Source organism: Gorilla gorilla, chromosome 11 (genome assembly GCF_029281585.2).
Source record: "Gorilla gorilla gorilla isolate KB3781 chromosome 11, NHGRI_mGorGor1-v2.1_pri, whole genome shotgun sequence".
Classification (NCBI taxonomy): Eukaryota; Metazoa; Chordata; class Mammalia; order Primates; family Hominidae; genus Gorilla; species Gorilla gorilla.
Window position 1 is genome coordinate 16614053 of NC_073235.2, and position 18869 is coordinate 16632921.

General features: G+C 37.8%; 1 protein-coding gene and 1 long non-coding RNA gene across 3 annotated transcripts in view; one reads left to right on the forward strand and one right to left on the reverse strand.

Annotated features, from left to right (window-relative positions):
- Window positions 1–18869, forward strand: part of DPP10 (dipeptidyl peptidase like 10) — a 1401573-nt gene that overhangs the window by 697014 nt on the left and 685690 nt on the right. The window contains exon 1 of one of the 2 annotated variants that reach the window (XM_031008786.3): window positions 18112–18849. The exons of the other annotated variant lie outside the window; for it this stretch is intronic. Coding sequence (XP_030864646.1) covers window positions 18778–18849 — 72 coding nt within the window. The 5' untranslated portion in view covers window positions 18112–18777. Of the gene's footprint in view, window positions 1–18111; window positions 18850–18869 lie in introns of those variants that run through there. 2 annotated transcript variants of the gene reach the window in all.
- Window positions 261–18115, reverse strand: LOC101145269 (uncharacterized). Its single transcript, XR_173968.5, has 3 exons — window positions 17857–18115; window positions 1065–1233; window positions 261–581 (listed from the first exon to the last, which is right to left on the reverse strand). It is a non-coding gene; the product is annotated as an uncharacterized lncRNA (long non-coding RNA).

The window sequence follows — 18869 nt, forward strand, 5'->3', positions numbered from 1 at the left end:
CAATGATCCCCAGGACATTTCATTCTGTTCATATCCCAGTACCAGTAGAAGACAGAGCAATCTCAGATGCAGCCTCTGCCAATCTCGAGATTCCTTCTGCCAGATCTTTATGTCATCTCAGAAGAATAGTATTTTTTTTTTTTGTATCCTTGTCCTAGATCCACTTCACACTGTGTTAAGCAAAGTGGCTGAGAAAATGCAGAGTTATTTCAGGCCGAGACCTATATCGGATAATCATAAGGGCTGTGTACACCATAGGATGGAATTCACTTGTTTTATTTTTCAACATTTAACACAGTGAAAGATTTAAGCATAAATTATTTCATTGGCTCACTCAGTTACTTGCAAGGAATCTTCTGAATCACTGTATGATCCCCATGCTCCCCCAACCAATTCCTGAAACTTGGAACCGAAGCATTATTTTGGAAACACCAATGCAACAGAAATACATGCTATTACCCTGGGGCCAGTATACCTTATTCTGACCCATGCTTGCCTCTCTCTAGGATTGCTCTCCACTGGGAAATATTTCTTGTTCTTTGGCCATTCTCATGAAGAGACACTCTTCCTTCCCCAAGTACCTGTTAGGATTCAGAACAAGAAGTCACTTAACTCTTTTTACGTCGAATAGTTAAGAGTACACAATTATTCAGGAAATTGTAACTTTGATGTATTTAAATATAAGAAACATCTGCTTGGAATCTGACCCACGTTTATAGTTCATGGGTCAATCAGAAAATTAGGCAGGGTTTTAAATGATGTTTTAACTTCTCTGCAAGGTGCAAGCTAAAACCTTTCCTCTTCACTCATAGGTGGGAATTGAACAGTGAGAACACATGGACACAGGAAGGGGAACATCACATTCTGGGGACTGTTGTGGGGTGGGGGGAGGGGAGAGGGATAGCATTAGGAGATATACCTAATGCTAAATGACGAGTTAATGGATGCAGCACACCAGCATGGCACATGTATGCATATGTAACTAACCTGCACATTGTGCCCATGTACCCTAAAACTTAAAGTATAATAATAAAAAAAAAATAAAATAAAAAGAAAGAACTCACCCAGTGCAGCTCCCTTCTTCCAAGTGTTGACTCTTCTCCAGAATTTGCTTGCTTTTGTCACTCGCCAGTGCCTTCAGGTGGCTGTTTTGTAGTTTTTCCAGCATTTATAGTTATTTTCTTTGGGAAGGGCAGTCTGATTGAAGCTTATTCACACATTTTAAAGGCATCTCTGAGGAAACAGGAAGAAAAATTTGCACTGTTAACCCTTTGCCTTGCGATCAAAAAGTTTGTAATTATTATATACATATCCTTTCTTGGCTTTGATTCTTTTGTGATATGTGTATCAGAAGAAAAAAGAAGAAATAAAAGAAAGGCAGGAAGATGAATGGAAGAAAGAGATAAAATAAGGCTTTTGATTAATGTATAATGACATATCCACAATTACAGTATCAGGCAGAATAGTTTCCTGTTCCTAAAAGTTTCCCATTCTCTGCCTATTCATCACTTCCTCCCTCCTTTCAAATTCATGACAACCACTCATCCTTCTACTGGCTCCATAGTTTTGTCTTTTCCAGAATGTCACATATTTGGAATTATGAAGTATGTAGCCTTTTCAGACTGACTTCTTTTACTTAGTAATATGCACTTAAGATTTATCAATGCATTTAAATAGCTTCATAGCTCATTTTCTTTTAGCACTAAATAATATTTTGTTGTATGGATATACCACAGTTTATTCATCCATTCACCTACTGAAGGGCATCTTGGTTGCTTCCAAGTTTTGGCAATTATAAATACAGTGCTGTAAACATCTCTGTGCAGGTTTTTATGTGGACATAAGTTTTTAATTTATTTGGATAAACATCAAGAAGTGCAATTGCTGGATCATACAGTAAGAGTATATTTAGTTTTGTAAGAACTGTCAAACCAAATGGTACAGTGGCTGTACCATTTTGTGTTCTCACCAGCAATGAATGAGAGTTTCAGTTGCTCCACATTCGTGTCAGAATTTAGTGTAATCATTATTTTCAGTTTTAGCATTCTACCAGATATGTAGTTGTATCTCATTGTTGTTTTAATTCTCAGTTCCCTAATGACATATACTATTGAGAATACCCACAATTTTACAACATGGTATACTACCACTGCTGCCATTACTTGCAAACACCTAGTTAAAACTTTCTATGTACTAGGCACTATGCAGAGTACTTTTCATATATTTTCTCATAACCCTACGAGTCAGATACACCATTATTATGCATTTTCAGGAAAAAAATCCTGAAGTTGAGAAGAGTTAAGTACACTGCTAGTAAATGTTGAATCTATGACGCTGGGGTCTTTCTGACTCCAAATCTCATCTTTTAACCACTACATACACTTTTCCTCAAAGTGTGATCCCGAATCCCCTACTTCAAACCAAGTAGGATGGTGATAAAAATTCAGAATTCTGAATTGTACAATATTGCATCAGAATCTTCATGCTGGGTGTAGATCTGGAGTGGGAGAAACTGAAACACACTCAAGATTAAGAGCCATTATACTACCATTCTAGGATTACTCGAAGTCCAAGTAGCAGTTTTGATACTTTGTTTCTATCTTGTATCGTGTATTTCTCTTTGAAGTATATTTACAAAATCCCTGTTATTTATATAAAATAAATTATACTAAAAACATTGAGATTATATCTTAAATGTAGGTGAATATATAGTTTTCTATGTTCCCTAATTAAGGATGCTATAAAATCTTTTCCTCATACACTCTACCTTAGAGATAAATTTGACAACAGGGGAAAAACAAAAACAAAAACCTCGAGTCTTTCAAACATCTACTATGTGTCATTCTGGTATAGTCTGAATGTATCCTCCCAAAATTCATACTGATTCAATTGATTCAATTGAAATCATAATCATGAAGTTGATGATATTAGGAGGTGGGGTCTTTGAGAGGTGATTAGGTCATAAAGGCAAAGCCCTGAGTGGAATTACTGTTCTTATAAAAACACTTTAGACAGATAGCTTGCTCCTTCCCACATATGAGGACACAGCAGGTGCCACCTATAAACTAGAAAGTGGACCCTTGCCAGACTCCAAATGTGCCAGAGACTTGATCTTAGACTTCACAGCCTGTAGAACTGTGAGAAATCATTTTTTGTTGTTTATAAGCCACCCAGTTTACGACATTTTTGTTATAACAGTGCATAGGGACTAAGATATACTTTGTGCTAGGTAAATTGAACAAAGATCATACCAAATACTTCTAGCATTATGACAGATTTATCTAACTATAAAAGTCTATTTAATGTCTTTTTATTGGATGGAAAAACTGAATATATTTGCATATTTTACTATACTATATATACTATATATATGCATATATAGTGTGTGTATATATATAGTATTGTATATATGCTATACCGTAGTATACCATAATATACTACATATATAGTATATTTCACGATAATTTCAGGCTAAGGAAAAAGTCATTATTGCAGGCACTCTATGAAAACTTATTAATTAAAATAAACAGACACGTATTTGTTGTGGCTTTTGATCCAAGACAAGACATTATTAAGGATATTAACAATAGAATTGCCTGTGTTCAAATCTCTGCTATGCTTGTAAGTCATTGTGGAACTTTGGGCAAGCTTTAGTAACACCTAAATATTCGTAACGTCTAATACGAAGATATTTCCTTTTCTACCATTGGCCCCAAAGCGCTAGAAATCTCCACTTGCAAATTCCACAAAAAGAGTGTTTCAAATCTGCTCTGTCTAAAGGAAGGTTCAACTCTGTGAGTTGAATACACGCAACCCAAAGAAGTTACTGAGAATTCTTCTGTTACTGATATTTCCTAAAAGGAAATATCATCCTTTTAGGTCTTGGTGTACAAGATTCTAAATGGAGATAAGGAAAGCCTCTACACTCTAGAATTATTGAATTAAAGGAGTTAGACAGTGCCTGATTCACATTAAACATTCAATAAATGTGACCTATTATTATTTTCACTATTATTAGTCTCAAAAAAAAAAAAAGGAAATTGAGTAACAGAGTAGTAGAGTGGAAAGCGTGGCAGAATGGTAGTGTGAGACCCAAAAATATAAGAATATAAATGATATGTGACAAATCCATAGTGTAGAAATTGAATACTCTGAGAATGAAAAACTGAAGAAATCACTTTTCATGGGAGTGGGCAGGGATGCATGGCTTCTTTGAGGAATCTAAATAAACTTGAAAATGTTTTTAGGTGAAAAGAATGTGTATTTGGAGTGGATGTCCTCGGGGATTTACAAATTTAGAGACTTTAGCACTTTTTGGTAGATAGGGAAACCCCGTTTGGACCCTCAGACACAGCCCACTGTGTCAAGACTTGGCAATTTGAGGAGAGATGGTGCCAAGGTAGGTGCTGTATAAGAAAGGAATCTTAGACACATGAAGAGAAGGCATCCTTTCCATACTAATTGAAGTTCAACTCAAATAGCAAGCTAGAACCCCATTTGCAGCTACAAAATTGCAGACTGAGTACTACAGTCTTTTAAACAAGCTCGTCACTGAGTTCACAAAGGCAAGAGGCATTGTCACCTGAAGCCACAAATCCTGCTAAGAAGAGCATTAATTGTTCTCTACATCACATAGACTGTTTAGTTCTGCAATCAATAAGAAAGAGTGGGCTCGGACCAGGACCCATTGTTTTTTCAGGTAAACTTGGAATTCAACAAATAGACCACAATCGACAATTTTCTCCATAACGCAGCATGCAGGCTAAGTTGATACGTATTTACCAGCATGGAAATGAGTTAATGGCCTTGCGATGAGGATCTCAGTAACATAAACCCCCATTCTCTTTACAACTTCTTGAGTTTGTCTTGGTGTTTGCTAACTCTGAGGAGGTCTAAAAGAATAAACAGTGTCTGCATTCTGCTTTCAATGTCATAAACACATTTTGGAGAGGCAGGAGCAATTTTATAGCTGTACATACACTGGAGAGAGAGCATGACCCTGGAGAGCTAGAGGTTTATCATCACTTTAAAAAATAATGATTGAGAAGGAATTGCTCTAAGTGTAGTCTCTGTCTTTTATTTTATATTTTTTAATAGCTACCTCTTATTGACTGTTTACTAAGAGACAAGAACTCTATTAGGCACTGTTTAAACTTTTATTTTAAAATGAAACACACATACAGCAAACCACACAAAATTATTGTAAGGCAAATACCATCTTAACCGCTATGCATGTCAAAGAATGAAATCTTGCTAGCCATCCAGAAGTCTCTATACATTCTCTGTCCTCTCTGTCTCCAAAAATAGCCACCCTCTTGACTTTCATATTAATCTTTTTTTTGCATTTTTATTGTTTACCATTTAAGTGAACATCCTAAGGCATTATAATGTCATCAATTTTCAAATTGATATGTCTTTTAGCTTCAATATCATCAACGTGTCATCTCCCTTGTTCCCACAAACTCCTTTCCCTTAAAATGAATCTGTTGACAAATATGGGCCACTTGTGGATTTTGCCCCAGGGTGGATTTGATGAGTATATTGATATACTCATGGTGCCAATTTACATGTTCTTCTCTTCTCTGCATTTCCAGCAAGTGGCAGCAGGACCCTTGATCAAACTCAGCTTTTATATTGTTTGCAACACTATAGGTAGCACTGAATCTTTCATCAGGAGGCAAATTGATGCTCAACAGCAGTTGGTTATTTTCTTGGTGATTATAAAATGGTAATACTCTAATTCTACCCATTATTTTTACACATTAGCTCAAATAATTTCATATGTAAGGTAATTCTTCCTTTCACCTACAATTTGGTTACCCAGGGGCATAACTCCAAAAAGGACAGAACTGAAGTTTTTATGATAGGTTTTGTGATAATAAATTGGTTCCCTATCATCCTCAGAAGATCAATTAGGATTTAAATTTATCTGATGGATCCCAATGCACTGTAATTTTTATCCTTATTGAAGTGCTATTTTTTCCTTCTTCATCCAGGTGGAGGCTTTTCAAGGTAAACTTTTGATTCCTCTTGAACTAGTAGTCTTTGATACTTCCCATGTTAGTTCATAACAAAATGTTTCAGATTTATCTGGTGTGCTCCTTTTCTTATATCTGTATTCAGCACTTTTCTAAGAAATTCTGTTTTTTTGTTTGTTTGTTTGTTTTAACACCACAACCTGGTTGCAAGTGATAGTCATTGCTACTAGGGTTGCCAAAGTTAGCACATAAAAATACAAGCCACGTAGTCACCTACTTGGGACATACTTATACTAAAAAATTATTCATTGTGTATCTGAAACTCAAATTTAATTGAGCACCCTGCATTTTATTTGACAATTAATTTATACTAGGTCAGTCATTATTTTTAGACCGAGTTAATCTAGGTCCTCTGAGAAGCAGGTGCAAGTGGATGTGCAAGAGAGTTATTGGAGAAAATGCCTGTGAGGGAATAAAAGAGTGAGTGGAAAAAGCAGGAATAACTCTTTGACTGTGATGTAGGCTTTACTGCTGTGAAGGTCAATGGGAAGAAAGGAGAATAGATAGAAAGAGTCTCAAACTGTAGTTCAGGTCTCAGAAATATTTAGGAGGTTTCTCAAACCAAAGCTGTCCAACGGAGGATTCCCACAAGCCCTATGAAGGGGACTGCTTCAGTATCTCTGCCGCCTGCACTCAGTCACTCGCCTAGCACAAGCTGTGGGAAGCATAGCCTCACTGCTAATGCTGTTGGGCATTAGGAATGAGATAATAATGATATCTCCAAATGAAAATGTCCAATTCAATTTCAGGGCTATTTTCTAAAGGAACATCTTCTATTTGCCTCTTATCTATAGTGAAAATTATAGTTCTTAAAGCCTTGACAATTAGAGAGTTAGAACATCTCATAATTACTCATTTACTTTTCCAATATTATACACACAACAGAAAAAAAAGTAACTATACAAATATTACCACCACCCATTATAAATATTGAAAATATGTTTTCTTGCATATGCTATCTCATTCTCTCCATTTGGTTGTACTAAATCTACATTGGTAGATAATATAGCTGTTATGTACTCTTTCCTACTTAACACTCAATTTGTCTTATTCTACTATCACTAAATGTGTAATCCACCATAACTCTTAGGCTTATGTCTCTCCAGTTCTGGAATGTTCGCAGTGGCTCTTAGTGACATGAGGTATTGGACAATTGAAACATGTCTGGTCTAAATTGGTATGTTCGTAAACATAAAATACATACTGGATATTGGAAATTTACTATATGATGTAAAGTCTCATAGACAATTTTCATATATATTAGATATCAAAATGATAAAACATTTAGTGTGTTGGGATAAATAAAATATACCATTGATTTAAATTCTTCTGTTTCTTTTTACTTTCTTCAGGTGGCTACTAAAAAATTTAAAATTACACACATTTTTATTTAATTGCGATGTTCCTGTTAATTTTGTTTTCTAAAACTGATTTCTAGAAGATTCCTCAAAAAACTCCCACGAGGACAATATTCCTTGGGTGATTGCATGTTGGTAACAGTCTTTCTATGACCGTTATAATTGAAATTCAGTTTTACTGAATATAAAACCTCTGGTCCATATTTTCTTTTCTTGAATATCTTAAATATGTTACTTCATTTTTTGCTCTCTAAGATAAAGTGTTACTGTTGGAAAGTTTAATAATAATAATCTTAGTTCCTTTTTAAGTCAAGTATTCTTTTGCCCTAGATGCCCAAGTAATTCTTTTTTTCCTCTTTCTTAATTTTACTTCGTGTTGATTGTACTATGTTAATATTATCAGTTACACTATGAGATTTTTCAGTAAGTTTAATTGATTTTTTTAAATTTCAGGATTACTTTCTTATAATTTTTTTTTTTTTTTTTTTGAGACAGAGTCTTGCACTGTCACCTGGGAGTGCAATGGTGTGATCTCGGCTCACTGCAACCTCTGCCGCCTGGGTTCAAGTGACCCTCCTGCCTCAGCCTCCTGAGTAGCTGGGGTTACAGGCACCTACCACCACACCTGGCTAATTTTCTGTATTTTTAGTAGAGCTGGGGTTTCACTATGTTGGCTAGGCTGGTCTTGAACTTCTGACCTCGTGATCCACCTGCCTCGGCTTCCCAAAGTACTGGGATTACAGGCGTGAGCCACCGCGCCCAGTCAGTATTGAGTTTTTTTTTCTTTTTTTTTTTTTTTAAATCCTTGCTTTATTCTCTCACTCAGAAACTCCTATAACATTCATGGATCTTTTTGCCATCTATAATACATGTCACATTTTCTTGAAACCTCTTTCTTTATTTTTTAATTTCTTTTTAGTGTTAAATATTTTACTCCTTCTCAACTTGATTTCCTTTAAAGTGTTATTTTTGTACTTATATCCTCTTATTTTCCTTCTAGATTAGTCTTATTCCTACTATGCTGTTTCTTTTCTTTCTAATTTTTTCTTGAGTTTGATCTCTTTTTCTAGTTCTGATTCATGTTTTTTTCATGTGTTGCATGATTTTCTTAATGTCCTTTAGCTTATTTTAAAATAATATGTTACACTTTTGAAAATATTTTGAGCATGACATTTTTTGGCAGGCTTATTTTGTCAATAGCAGAAGTTGGCAAATTTCCTGTAAGGTTCAAGACAGTAAATATTTTACACTATGTAGGCCATATGGCCTGTCACAAATACTTGACATTGCCATTGTACCATGAAGATAGTCATAAGCAATATGTAAATGAATGAGAGTAGCTATGTACCAATAAAACTTTATTTCTAAAAACAGAAAGTAGACTGGATTTGGCCTCTGGGCTACAATTTGCCAGTCTCTGGTCCATAGGAATTTCATTCTATGTTTCCTTGTAGCAACTTTGTTTTGGGGGCTAAACTTTACATACATGGCATTTGACCTTGATAGTTTTCTGTTGCTCATTTTTGTATAAATTTAGTTTTTTAGAACTCTTAGATAGGTAAAATTTAAGACTGACTTTTCAACCTAAAGGAGATCCTTCTTCTCTTGTTATGTAACAGTAAAAAATATATATATTGGCTTGTTTTTATAGATTTCTTATATCTGTTTACCTGGAAACAGGTTTGTCTGGATTTTCTCTTTCCTTCATTTTTATTATGTCTATTCAGTTCAGTTTTGACTCCACTTCTAGTAGTTTATCCTCAGTATGGGGTCCTGTTTTGGGAAGATGCCTGGAAGTTTGGTTTCAAGAGTTCACAGGATCTAGACTGCACCAGCCACCTGAGACCTTGACACAGGCCTGCTAAGAACAATGAAACAGCTGAGATTTTATACTGCTTACAAGCTAATGAGTTAACCTGCCAGTTTTATGGATGTTCGCAAAAAACATGAGACTCTGAGGGTCAGAGACAAAGACTTTTATTACTCATAGTATAATGAGTAGGATGAACATGAGCGTATTTGTGTGAGTTCTTCTTCTCCTCAAGTACCATGGGAGGGGTGGTTGAGCCAGATGGATGCCTACCCACACAGTAGATTGCAGTTTATAGAAGAGGAACCCTGAGCTTAAGGAACCCAAATCTTTTATAATGGGGAGTAAGCATGCTTGTTTTTTGTTCCAGAGGAAGACATTATCTTTTTTATACTGAAGAGTAATAATGCTTGTCCTTTGCTCCAGAGGAAGATACTAGTCCTTCTTTCCAGGTTAATTGCTGCACAAATATTCTTTAAAAGATATTATAAAACAGGGTATTTTCTTCTGATAAGAAATGCAGAAATATGAGGGACCAATTTCCTGTTGGGAAAGGGGCTCCCTACAGGGCCCATTTTACTTACTGTTGGAATGCACAAAACCTCTCCTAGTTCCACTCAGTGTTCTTATGTTGGTCCACTGTAGTTTCTAGTGAATATGCATTGACTATTTGGGGGTTCCTTTCTTAAATATTTTGGAATTATCACACCTTTAATTTGCCCTACTGCTTTCTTCTGCATTCGCTCACATAGATACAAGGGCACCCACACTGTGTGGCTTTTGGTGTTTACGGATTTGTATAGGTATCTAGTTATTTAGAAGTGGTGTAAATGTTGTACATTTGGTTCTGATATCTAACTCTCTATCTAGCCTAAACCCATGCTGTCATCACAGCAGCCTATCTTCCCAAAATAACCCTTTCAAAAAAAGTATGCCAAGCCTGATTTTACCTTTTTTGAAGTCCTCATTTTGAGCATAAACTTTATTTTTCCCTAAAATACTTATATTTTCCCCTAAAATACTTATTTCTAAGATCTTCCTAAGTTGCATAAAAATACTTGTCTCTCCTACCCCTCCCTCATACTAAGTGGTACTAAGTTGTTATTATTTTAAGTGGAGGGGCGAATGTTTTCTTTCTTTGCTTTCTATAACATTCTGTATCTTATTTTCTTGCTATGTTTGTGTACCCCATCTATCAGCAATTCCCCTTACCCTCTTTCCAAATATGTTGTCAAAAACTAGCAAAGCAGATAAACAAGCTTATTTAACATGTGTGCAGAGGATGTAAAGCAAAAATAACTATCTTCTGAGATTGAGCATAATCTTAGAAATTTCTATTGACTTTATGGTCCTTTTGGCAGTATATATACAGTCTAGAGGAATTTAAGCTGTATTTACAACAACAAATATTTTATTCAATTTCAATATTTCCTCAGCATTTTGCCCATTATAGCTCTTCCTCCTCCAAATTTAGTATAGTGTTCATATATTAGGTAAGAAATAAATTAGGAGTGATAGTGCAAACATAATTCTCTCCAAATTCTTCTGTGAGCTCTCCACACTGGAAGCTTGGTACTTCATAACACGTAGTACCTGCTCCTAAGCAGTAGAAAATTCCATGCTTATCTGGCTTTTACTTAATGTTTTAGAACTAAGCAATATCTGATGGGTTCTTACTCATATCCAGCATCAGTAGATCAGATGCTGATATGATGAATCTTGATAAGATGAATCTTGATATTCAGAGGAATATCAAGACTATGTAATTCCTACATGTCAAGTAGAGAAAAGTAAAATATTCTGGGACAACAGAAAGAGAAAATATATTTTCCCTGGATGATCCTATTCAGTAAAATAAAAAATACAAGATTATAGGAGATGCTAATAGAGCTTAATATTGAGAGGGTGAATAAAGATTTTTTTTTTCAAAGAACATTTCCTCTGAGGCTCCCCCTACTTAGGCAAGGAGACTGATGTCGACCCCTACCCACCACCCCCTGAGCACACACACACAGTTAACTCCAGTCCCCAACAGAATTCCTCTCCACTAAGCATTGATATTAGTAGAAAAGATAAGATGCCCCATATGACAATTAGGATGCTGAACAAGCTATTAGGTTGGTGTAAAAAAATTGCGGTTTTGTCATTACTTTTTTTTTTTTTTTTTTTTTTGAGACGGAATCTCACTCTGTCACCCAGGCTGGAGTGCAGTGGCGCCATCTTGGCTCACTGCAACCTCTGCCTCCCGGGTTCAAGTGATTCTCCTGCCTCAGCCTCCCTAGCAGCTGGGATTACAGTCACGTACCACCACACCAAGCTAATTTTATTTTCTATTTTTATTTTTTGTATTCTTAGTGGAGACGGGGTTTCGCCATTTGACCGGCTTGGTCTTGAACTCCTGACCTCAAATGATCCACTCGCCTTGACCTCCCAAAGTGCTAGGGCTATTATATTTAATTGCAAAAACCACAGTTACATTTGCACCAACCTAATATTAGAAACTGAAGGCATTCAATTGTGCAGCGAGATAGACACTACAAAGAGTGAAAGAAGAAAGTTCCTGTGAACTTGCGATGGGAAGGTTGTGAAAGGTGTTGAGTCCTAATAGATCAGTTATATTCGGGAAGATGAAAATGTGAGTGGATGCCTTCTCCATGTGAAAGGTCAGGGGACCCCTGAAGGGAAGAGAGCTGCCCATTTGTCCTGTGAGGCTTTTGATGTCCTATTAACTAAGATTAAACACTCTTACAAGTGTTGCTCAGTAAATCAAGTTGCTAACTGAAGGGTGATTTTCTAGTCATTGATATGTAAGAACTATCATATCTGTAATAGATTCTTCCTCCTCCTCTGAAGCTTACAGTCTAATTGTTAAGTGTAACAAATGATAAAATATTACAAGGCAAGGTAAGCTTGAAATTAATTAGTAATATCAAGTATAACTTACTGACAGAGGAATGAGGAAGTTACACTTTTGACTGCATTCTAAAATTATACAAATATATAGAAAACCAACGGCAGGAGCAATATTTAGGCATAACCGGTGGGATTTATGGTATTTCATTTCATGATTCTTATGAAGGTGTTAATAAGCCAATGAGACTTACTACACCCTAACATCCCTAACAACTTCAGAATGTATTCTCTTGGCGTTTCCCTTCCCTTTTTCTCCTCCTACTCTACCTTGTCTCTTCCTCTTCTTTCTCTTTCTTCTTTGATTTGGATAAAGATCTGTGACTTTAGTAAATATTTAGATATGCAGGATAGAAACTGAGTGACTTAAACATTTCCTTACTCTCCCAAAAAGATATAGATGTGTGACAGATTGACAGACAGATGAATATAACAAGGGATATACACTAGCAAGCAACTCGTCATGTCTAATAGATTAAACAGAGTCAAACAATGTTCAGTATTGAAAGATGTGTTTTAATGTGTCTTATTTGAATGTACTTTGCCTCCCCTGATATCCCGAAACTATTATTTGTATAATCACATGACTCTGCATGGTGAAAGGAACCCAAGGACTTGGCCTCAAGTTTCATTTGGCAATAGTGGGAGAAAAATCCCCAGTGGTAGAAAGTCAATTGGTAGAGACAATGCCAGGGACTCTTTAATGTCAGCAGATGCTCTAGGGCTATTGCACCTGAATCTTCGACTATCTCTTGTTTTCTAGGGGAAAATTCATGGGAGAATTTGAATCTAGTACTAAATCTTTAAAAACAAATTGAACATTGTGGAAGCGTTAAAAAAGATGAAAATCTTTCCTTCCAAAAATTAGTCAAGATCTTACAGTAGAATTTTCTCTTTTGATTTGTAAAAGATTTTCTAGAATGGGAAATGTGTTTTCTGCTATTCTGGGAATTTTATAAGGAAAGAAATTGGGTAACCACTATGAAGTCTAAATCTAAGAGAAGGCTCAGTAATATCGTACTTTTCAAGGAATAAAGGAAGATTATTTTGAATCATTAGGGAATCTTGTCTTGGTTATGGAAACGAGAAATACCAGATTCAAAGAAATTTATTCATCACAGGCAGACATTGTCTCAAAAGGACAAATGCGATGCCAATGTTTGTAAATACTCCTCCATACATAGCAACCCTCTGTCATTTGTAGACAAATCTGATTGAGAAAACTTTATTTTGTTTCTAAAGAGTTGTGAAAATCAGGAAAAAAATACCATTAGTATCAGCTCAAAGAGATGATGGAAGGATTTTTTTTCTTTTTTACTGTGCCAACATAACCAATTCATTAAATGACTACTCTTAAAAAAAAAAGAGCAAAATAAAGAAACACACATCCCTTGTTGGGCATCTAGTGGGTAAACATGAAAACAACAGGTAAATTTCTCACGTTTTCAAGTTGTTTTGGTGTTACAATTCAGCTATATGTATACAGAGAAAAGCATACACGGTAAAATAATCTGCATTGTTTTACTGTCTTGATTCCTGTATATATGACACAGAAGGGCTGTGGGGTGAAAGGAAGATGTGAGGTTTTAAATATAGCAAAAAAAAAGAAAAAAAAAAAGAGATTTGACAACACTGGACCTCAGTAGGCATGGACAATTTGTCAATATCTTCAGGTCTCCATAGAGCAAGAATGACTCTCAGGATATTGCAACTCTGTCTGCTTCCACCAGAGATCATAATTGGGCTATGAATTTTTATAACAGGAAAGTCTTCCTGTCAAAGACAGAGACTGACAAAAACTTTAGTTAACTGATACTGAAAGAAACTCAAAACAGAATGAATAGTATACATGAGTATCACTTATATATATAGTGCCTTTACTTCTTTCTTCTTTTTTTCTTTAAAAGTAAATTCCTGTTATAGTTTACTGGTTAGAGCTTCTAAAATGTAGCTTGTTTATGAGGATTGCTCAGCATACTGGTTTTCTGCCCAGGGACATGATGTGCATTTTGGGGAATTCAAAAGCCGATTGAGGTGAGTAGAGGTCATTCATAAATCGAAACCAAATGATAGCAGAAGTTATGAACTAAAGCTATTTCTTTATCTGCAAAGAGCTAATTGGGCATATTTCAGGCCAGGTCTCTGAAGACACAGCTCGTGAACTCTGTCTTCTTGATGCTGTGCTCATTATAGACACTCAATAGAGGACTGGCTAATGCTAGGGAAATCCCCATCAAGGTGGTCTTTACATGACACTGCAGATTTACCTCAGGAAGGAGAGCAAAGAGAAGGAAAATGCAGTGAGGGCTTCTAGCAACTAGCTGCTTGTGGAGTACTGTTTGCCTTGTCTAATTTATCTGAAACTGAAGAGTTTGTCTCTAAAGGATATCCTACTTCACAAAATCTCAAGGGACATTTGTCTTTCTGACATATCAGCTGTTAGCTAGACCTTATTTCTTACTTGGTTGTTTTTAGAGTACATTTTGGTTCTTTGGTCCTGTGTCTGCTATTTGAGGTGGAGGATTAAATACTGCATAGATGACCTATGTATGTATAGAACAACCTAATTTTGCCACAGATACCAAAACACTATAACGATAATCTTCAATTAATCCAATTATTATCTAAATTTCATAACCTGTCCTCAATTATCTACCTTAATGTTTCTAGGTAAAGAGAGATGTACTGCATTGACTTCCTGTTTTTAAAGGGTAAAACAGCAAGAGAAAGAAAGACATTGTAGACATTCACAATGTTGTATGTGAGGAAGTTTTTGAATGACTTCAGAGACCCAAATGAATATATTGAGAAAGCAGCATTGTGAGTTCTGTCTACACGTGAACCCAAAACTAGGATTTGAGGTAATCCATTTTCGGAAGGAAGTGATGGAGTTTGAATCCTAGGAAATCTTCCTGAATAAAATGGCCATGTATTGTAAAGTTTAGATATTTATAACCCAAAATAGAAGGAATTTTGCTAGGTGATCTCTCCAGTTCCTTTTCCGTTATGAGAGTCTGATTTCTTTCCATGAAAAGTGTAGAAAAACTTCCTTTACTGTTATATGAATGTTATAAAATGTATACTTGTCCATGAATTAGCTGATCAAAGATAATACATGAAAAAGTATTCAAAATACTCTGTGAATCTTTTTGTAAAAAACTCTCTTAATAGATTTTTGTATTCAGAAATTAGGCTTTGTAAATACATTTTAAATTTCAGATTTAAACATTATCAAGACAAAATTGTGACTATATGTGCATGTAAAACTAGAGAGCACTGGAAAATATGGTGGATGGTAAGGGCCTTTTGCAAGGTAATTAACTTATCTATTGATTTTTTTTAAAAATTTCTAAGTACTTAATTGACTCTCCCACTAAAATTTAAACATATACAAATAATTTTTCATTCAGAGGATAGGCGTTTGATTTATAACATCAACATATCATCACAAAAATTTAGAGAATGAGAATATGTTAATGGGCACCTGGTCTAAACATTTTAATTTTACCAGGTAAAAAGGTGGAAGTGGCCAGTCATGGTGGTTCACGTCTGTAATCCCAGCACTCTGGGAGGCCGAGGTGGGCGGATAACTAGGTCAGGAGATCGAGACCATCCTGGCTAACACGGTGAAACCCCGTCTCCACTAAAAATACAATAAATTAGCTTGGTGTGGTGGTGCGCGCCTGTAGTCCCAGCTACTTGGGAGGCTGAGGCAGGAGAATGGTGTGAACCTGGGAGGCGGAGCTTGCAGTGAGCTAGTCACGCCACTGCACTCCAGCCTGGGTGATGGAGCGAGACTCCGCGTCTCAAAAAAAAAAAAAAAAAAAAAGGTGGAAGCAAGAGATAAGTGACTTCTCTGTGTTCTATACCTCCGTGCTCTGATGGACCAAGAACACCAATCTGTTGATATCTAGTCAGGTACAGAACCCTTGTATCTACGTTGCATTAGAGTTATATCTACTTTAGTGCTTTTAAAATTTTGTAGACATTTGATTGTGAATGGATGTTTTGTATTTTTTCTTTAAAAATAACATCATTAGAAACCATACAAAACAGAACCGCAAATACTCCCTTCTAAGGTGTAAGGTATTCCAACATTTCTTGTTTGGACGTTAGAATTTTTTCTTCAGTAAGAAATTAAGTTGAAAATGAAGTAGAACATCTTACACTGTAATTCAAGTGCAATACATTAAAAAAATAAAAACAGTGTTTAAATTGGGAAAATCCGTTTACATGTGATTAAGTTTTAATCAGTGCCCTTAACCCAGATCTCAACAGCTAAAAATGTTCTTAGCTTGACAAAATAACAACCCATCCCCAAGGACAAATACTTAAATCAAAGAAGCATTTTATAAATGAAAAAATTCACGCACACATACACACACAGACCCCCACAATACATGAAACATATAATAATGTTTGTCTTTATTTGTAATGAAGTGGATTTTATACTGAATTCAGAACATAGATGTAAGTTCAACAGTTGAACTAAATCAAATAAGTAATCTTATATAAAAGGATATCTCCCTCCAGCATATACTTATCCTGTGTGACAGATATCTCTGTAATAAAGTAAATTCCTTCAACTCAAGCAGATTGTCCGAAATGGAAACACATTGAAAGGATGAATATACTCAAATAACAGAAGAGCAAAATATAAAAATGCGAACATTTTCTGAATAATGCAGACGCCCTCCCTCCAAAAAAATTACATGTGAGGGAATATCTGTATTGTCACAATTACTGGATAAGCTGCCCAATAGCTATTATACTAATGTTTCATTAAAAATATATATTTGCTTTATACTTTTGCAACTTGCAAAGTTATTCCTAGCAAAAAGTTATTTCTCCTGAAACAGAATAAATAGGTCTTTCACAATATGCACTGAAATACATATTTTTGAAAAACAAGATCTCCACTCACCTCTAATTCTATCTTTCTGCTGGTGATTACTGATATATTTATTTTAAAATACATACTTTATAGGAACTATCGTTACAATTCATATTTAGGACAACATTATAATTCGTGTTTTAGAAACTACTAAGGCAAGAGGACAGCTCCTACCATTCTACAAAAGTCTTTCAGTTAAGAAGTGACTAATTAATGGACTGAGTGGCTCAGAGCAGGGAGCCAGTCCTTAGCCAATAAAGCCCAACTCACTGCCACCCCACTGCCCCATATTCTCTGTCCTCTCTGCTGGAACTGTCTTGTGCTGAATACATGAACACCTAAATATTCAACTCACTCCTGCCATTTCTCTGGTGAGCAATCTTCCACAACCTGTGCCTGAGACTTGGAGGCTGTTTGTGGTCCATAGGCTTTAGGCGCCCTAGGGAAAGCCACGTGCACTAGTGCCTCTGGATGAACTGTGGACTTTGTCTATCCACGATAATTCAACTTCCTAAGAGCTACATTGACTCACTGATTTGTATCCAGGCTCCGGGCTCCCAATTCCCACACAACATAAGCTCCCTGCAGCCAGGGAATTTGGTAGGTTTGACGTGTTGTTTAGTTTCTCTCCCCTGCAACCCTCTCTCTGAGCCTCACAGTGTGTTTGGCACGTGGTAGGTGCTCGGTAAACCTACTTTGAATGGGAGAGGGTTGTGTTGAAGAAAGGAAAGGCTGGGAGGACTTAAGATTTGAAGGTTTTCCTACACGTGTCCAGGAAGAAAGAAAAAGAAAAAAAATGAGTTATCAGAGTCTTATCATCATTAGTTATTACTGTTTTTAACCAACCTTTAGGAATTCCACTGACATTACCCAGGCAGCTGGTAGGAGAATCTGGGCTGGAGGCTAAAGGATGTCCATTGCCCCAAATCAGAAGGCGCAGAACCTTAGGTCACAATCTGAGACAAGCCCTCGGGTCCCGACAGGTGTTGCCGGCCTCCCACAGGGCTCCAGGACCCTGGTCCCCGACTGCCCCCTGCCTTCTGGGGCGCTGGAGCACGCCCAGTGGCGGAGCTGGAGCCACCGAGGGCTTCGCGCGGGCGCGCTCCGCTGCTCCGGGTTTTAGCGGAAGCCTGCGGGGGGCGGGGGGTTGCGTGTGTGTGTGTGGGGGGTAACCGCGGGACCCGGCAGCCTTGGGCGCGCGGGTGGGGAGCTCTCGCGCTGCTCAGGGCTCTCTCTCCCCGGCTGCGGTTGCCGAAGAGATGCCGGAGCGCGGCACCCGGCCGCTCCACCTGGCGCGCTGAGCACCGCGCGGGGAGCCCCCGGGGGCGGGCGGTGGGGGGCGCGGACTGCGGGAGAAGGCGCGAGACGTCGCTCCAGCTCGGTCAGGTGCCGGGGCACCGCCGCTCGCCGCTCCACTAACTTGCCGCTTGGTCTTGCCTCGTCTCCGAGGCTCGCTGCGCTTTGGGTGGTGGGGGGCGGGGAGAGTGGGGAGGTAGAGGGTCTGCGGTGGCCGAAGGAGGGATCCTACGAGGGGGGCCTGCCTGGTGCGGCTCTTCCCCCCCGGTCACTCCCCTCCCCCCCGTCACTCCCCTCCCCCCGTCACTCCCCTACCCCCCCGTCACTCCCCCCCCCCACCCCGTCGCTGCCGCTTTCCCTTCCGCCAATTCCGAGAGCGACGGGCGCCCGTGACATGCGAACGCTGCCAAGTGACGGTCCCCGAGTCTGAAGTGCCCGCGAGGAAGTGAGCGCCAACGCGGGCCGCCGGCGATGACGGCCATGAAGCAGGAGCCGCAGCCCACCCCGGGGGCCAGGGCGAGCCAGGCGCAGCCGGCGGACCAGGTGAGAGTTGGCGGCCGCGG